Source organism: Zeus faber (assembly GCF_960531495.2).
Source record: "Zeus faber genome assembly, chromosome: 18".
NCBI lineage: Eukaryota > Metazoa > Chordata > Actinopteri > Zeiformes > Zeidae > Zeus > Zeus faber.
The window spans coordinates 30214766-30219765 of NC_137210.1; the positions used below are offsets into that span (position 1 = coordinate 30214766).

The window sequence follows — 5000 nt, forward strand, 5'->3', positions numbered from 1 at the left end:
CCTCCTTCCTCTCTCCCTCTCTGCCTCCAGACCTCAGACCTGGGCGTCACTGAACACATTGAAGGAGACTCCTGTAAGTTCGCTCTCTGGGCAGGACGGACACCGTCCTCCGACAACAAAACCGTCCTCAAGGTGAGTCCTCAGTGTGTCCTTGAGGGACGTCCTCTCACCTCGGTGTGTCCTTGAGGGACGTCCTTTAACCTCACTGTCCTTGAGGAATGTCCTCTCACCTCAGTGTGTCCTTGAGGGACGTCCTCTCACCTCAATGTGTCCTTGAGGGACGTCCTTTAACCTCAGTGTGTCCTTGAGGGACGTCCTCTCACCTCAGTGTGTCCTTGAGGGACGTCCTTTAGCCTCAGTGTGTCCTTGAGGGACGTCCTTTAACCTCAGTGTGTCCTTGAGGGACGTCCTCTCACCTCAGTGTGTCCTTGAGGGACGTCCTTTAGCCTCGGTGTGTCCTTGAGGGACGTCCTTTAACCTCACTGTCCTTGAGGAACGTCCTCTCACCTCAGTGTGTCCTTGAGGGACGTCCTCTCACCTCAGTGTGTCCTGGAGGGACGTCCTTTAACCTCAGTGTGTCCTTGAGGGACGTCCTCTCACCTCAGTGTGTCCTTGAGGGACGTCTTTTAGCCTCAGTGTGTCCTTGAGGGACGTCCTCTCACCTGTGTATTGTTCTCAAGGCATCCAGCGTGGAGGTCAAGCAGGAGTGGATCAAGCACGTCAGGGAGGTGATCCAGGAGAGGATGACTCACCTGAAGGGGCTGAAAGAGCCGCTGCACCTGCCCAAGACTCCTGCTCTCAGCAAACCCAGGAACCACACCCGCAGGTGCAGGAGACACGTCTTCTCCGTCAGAGAAATGTCCTCATGTCCAGAGAAAATGTTCAGTCAAAATGTCATTATCGCAGAGTGAACAGGTTGTTTATGGCGATTATATAGAAATACATAATATTATACAGGCTAAGGAAATAGAAATGGAGTTATTAACTTTATTGTAATTTAATGTCTACATATTTATGTATGTATATAATACATTTTATGTAGGGAAAAATATATAAAATATATATTTTATATATTTATATATAATATATATTTAAAAAATATATATAATATATATAAAAATATATAAAAATTCTGATTTACTTCATAAAAATAATTATAGAAATGAAATTATAATATATTTTTCTAAATAAATAATTTTGTACATGCTGTTTACATCACTAGCTGTGATGACAGTGGAGTGGGTCCAACATGGTTGACAGCAGATCACTGTGCTGTCCCCACAGGGAGGGCCTGGAGGACCTGGACAGTCAGGGTGAGGGCAGCAGCCAACCAGACAGCGTGTCCATCACGTCCAGAACATCCCAGAACACTGTGGACAGCGACAAGGTAAGACCAACACCTACAAGCAGCTCCTAGAGCCTCCACCGGGGGCCCTACAAGCTGCTCCCAGAGCCTCCGCCGGGGGCCCTACAAGCTGCTCCCAGAGCCTCCGCCGGGGGCCCTACAAGCTGCTCCCAGAGCCTCCGCCGGGGGCCCTACAAGCTGCTCCCAGAGCCTCCGCCGGGGGCCCTACAAGCTGCTCCCAGAGCCTCCGCCGGGGGCCCTACAAGCTGCTCCCAGAGCCTCTGCCGGGGGACCTACAAGCTGGGTTTACACTGGTTCCAAACGTGACGCACACAAAATGACTGAATCCCTAATTATTCCACTGTGTATGGAGAGATCACTCCGCAAACCAGCCTGCGTCTCAGGGATATATCTAGGGGACAGTTTAGGAGCTAGGAGACACTCTAGGGGACACTCAAGGAGCTAGGAGACAGTCCTGGAGAGTCTAGGATGATAACTGGAAAGACCAAGTTTCCATTGAACCCTCCATTCAGAGGTCTGACATTTCCGAGTTGAATGCAATGCAGCACATACCCTGACCATCCGACAGGCCCCTGGTGCCAGCGCCACAGGGTTTCCCAGGCAGCAGCCAGGGGCCACAGCAGGGCTGAGGGCCTGTGTGTGTGCAGTGTAGTGTAGTGTGTGTGTAGTGTGTGTGTGTAGTGTAGTGTAGTGTGTGTGTGTGTGTGTGTAGTGTAGTGTGTGTGTAGTGTGTGTGTGTGTAGTGTAGTGTAGTGTAGTGGTGTGTGTGTGTAGTGTAGTGTAGTGTAGTGTAATGTGTGTGTAGTGTGTGTAGTGTAGTCTAGTGTAGTGTGTGTGTGTGTGTGTGTAGTGTAGTGTAGTGTAGTGTAGTGTAGTGTGTGTGTGTAGTGTAGTGTAGTGTAGTGTAATGTGTGTGTAGTGTGTGTAGTGTAGTCTAGTGTAATGTGTGTGTGTGTGTGTGTAGTGTAGTGTAGTGTAGTGTGTGTGTGTGTGTAGTGTAGTGAAGTGTAGTGTGTGTTTAGTGTGTGTGTGTGTGTGTGTGTGTGTAGTGTAGTGTGTGTGTAGTGTGTGTGTGGGGGGGGATGGTATCTCAGGAGGTAGAGCTGGTGGTCTAGTCATGTAAAGGTTGCTGGTTGGATCCCAGGCTCCTCCTGCTAGCATGCTGTAGTGTCCTTGAGCAAGACACTTAACCCCTCATTGCTCCTGATGGCTGCGTCCGTCACTGTTTCAATAATTGTAAGTGGCTTTGGATAAAAGCATCTGATCAATGCAATGTAATGTAATGTAATGTGTGTGTGTGTGTAGTGTAGTGTAGTGTAGTGTGTTTATAGTGTAGTGTAGTGTGTAGTCTAGTGTAGTGTAGTGTGTGTGTAGTGTGTGTGTGTAGTGTAGTGTGTGTGTGTGTTGTGTGTGACATCATCCCATGGCCACGCCCGTCCCCAAAAGCTGTGGGCTGCACCCCGGCCTGCACCTCACACTGACTGCAGCCTGGCAACCACATGGTGATTTGAATGGAAAGGGCATTTAGAATGTTTTCAGGGCACAGCAGTGTGGTTTATAATGTCACCATTTATATTGATTGAGTGATTGATTGATTGATCAGACGCCTTTGTCCAAGGAGACAGAGCCAATCAGAGCAGACATGGAGCGGATGAAGAGAAGATGATGCAAGGAACCAGCATAAATACATGGTTTATAATAACGTTCATATCAATATAACTTGATAACATTGATATCAATATAACTTTATAACATTCATATAACTTTATAACATTAATACAAGTTAATAACATTAATATCAATATAACTTTATAACATTAATATAACTTGATAACATTAATATCAATATAACTTTATAAAATTAATACAACTTGATAACATTAATATCAATATAACTTTATAACATTTATATAACTTTATAACATTAATATAACTTTATAACATTCATATAACTTTATAACATTAATATAACTTTATAACATTCATATAACTTTATAACATTAATACAACTTGATAACATTAATATCAATATAACTTTATAACATTAATACAACTTGATAACATTAATATCAATATAACTTTATAACATTAATACAACTTGATAACATTAATATCAGTATAACTTTATAACATTAATATAACTTTATAACATTCATATCAATATAACTTTAAAACATTAATGTAACTTTATAACATTCATATCAATATAACTTTATAAAATTAATATAACTTTATAACATTCATATCAATATAACTTTAAAACATTAATGTAACTTTATAACATTCATATCAATATAACTTTATAACATTAATATAACTTGATAACATTAATATAACTTTAAAACATTAATATAACTTGATAACATTAATATAACTTGATAACATTAATATCAATATAACTTTATAACATTAATATAACTTGATAACATAAATATAACTTTATAACATTAATATAACTTTTACAACATTAATATAACTTTATAACATTAATATAACTTTATAACATTAATATCAATACAACTTTATAACATTAATATAACTTTATAACATTGATATAACTTTTACAACATTAATATAACTTTATAACATTAATATAACTTTACAACATTAATATAACTTTATAACATTAATATCAATATAACTTTATAACATTAATATAACTTTATAACATTAATATCAATATAACTTTATAACATTAATATAACTTAATAACATCATTATCAATATACTTTTATAACATTAATATAACTTTTATAACATTAATATAACTTTATAACATGAATATCAATATACTTTTATAATATTAATATAACTTTTATAACATTAATATAACTTTATAACATTAATATAACTTTATAGCATTAATATAACTTGATAACATTAATATCAATATAACTTTATAACATTAATATAACTTTATAACATTAATATCAATATACTTTCATAACATTAATATAACTTTTAGAACATTAATATAACTTGATAACATTAATATAACTTTATAACATTGATATCAATATACTTTTATAACATTAATATTACTTTTATAACATTAATACAACTTTATAACATTAATATAACTTTATAGCATTAATATAACTTGATAACATTAATATAAATATCACTTTATAACATTAATATCAATATACTTTTATAACATTAATATAACTTTATAACATTAATATAACTTTATAGCATTAATATAACTTGATAACATTAATATCAATATAACTTTATAACATTAATATCAATATACTTTTATAACATTCATATAACTTTATAACATTAATATAACTTTATAGCATTAATATAACTTGATAACATTAATATCAATATAACTTTATAACATTAATATCAATATACTTTTATAACATTAATATAACTTTATAACATTAATATAACTTTTACAACATTAATATAACTTTATAACATTAATATAACTTGATAACATTAATATCAATATAACTTCATAACATTAATATAACTTTATAACATTAATATCAATATAACTTTTAGAACATTAATATAACTTGATAACATTAATATAACTTGATAACATTAATATCAATATAACTTCATAACATTAATATAACTTTATAACATTAATATCAATATAACTTTTAGAACATTAATA

General features: G+C 35.3%; 1 protein-coding gene across 1 annotated transcript in view; it reads left to right on the forward strand.

Moving 5' to 3' along the window:
* kalrna (kalirin RhoGEF kinase a) overlaps positions 1-5000 on the forward strand; it is a 119192-nt gene that overhangs the window by 31029 nt on the left and 83163 nt on the right. The window contains exons 25-27 of the mRNA XM_080018985.1: positions 31-132; positions 681-826; positions 1285-1387. Of these exons, the coding sequence (XP_079875111.1) occupies positions 31-132; positions 681-826; positions 1285-1387 (351 nt within the window). The remainder of the gene's footprint in view (positions 1-30; positions 133-680; positions 827-1284; positions 1388-5000) is intronic.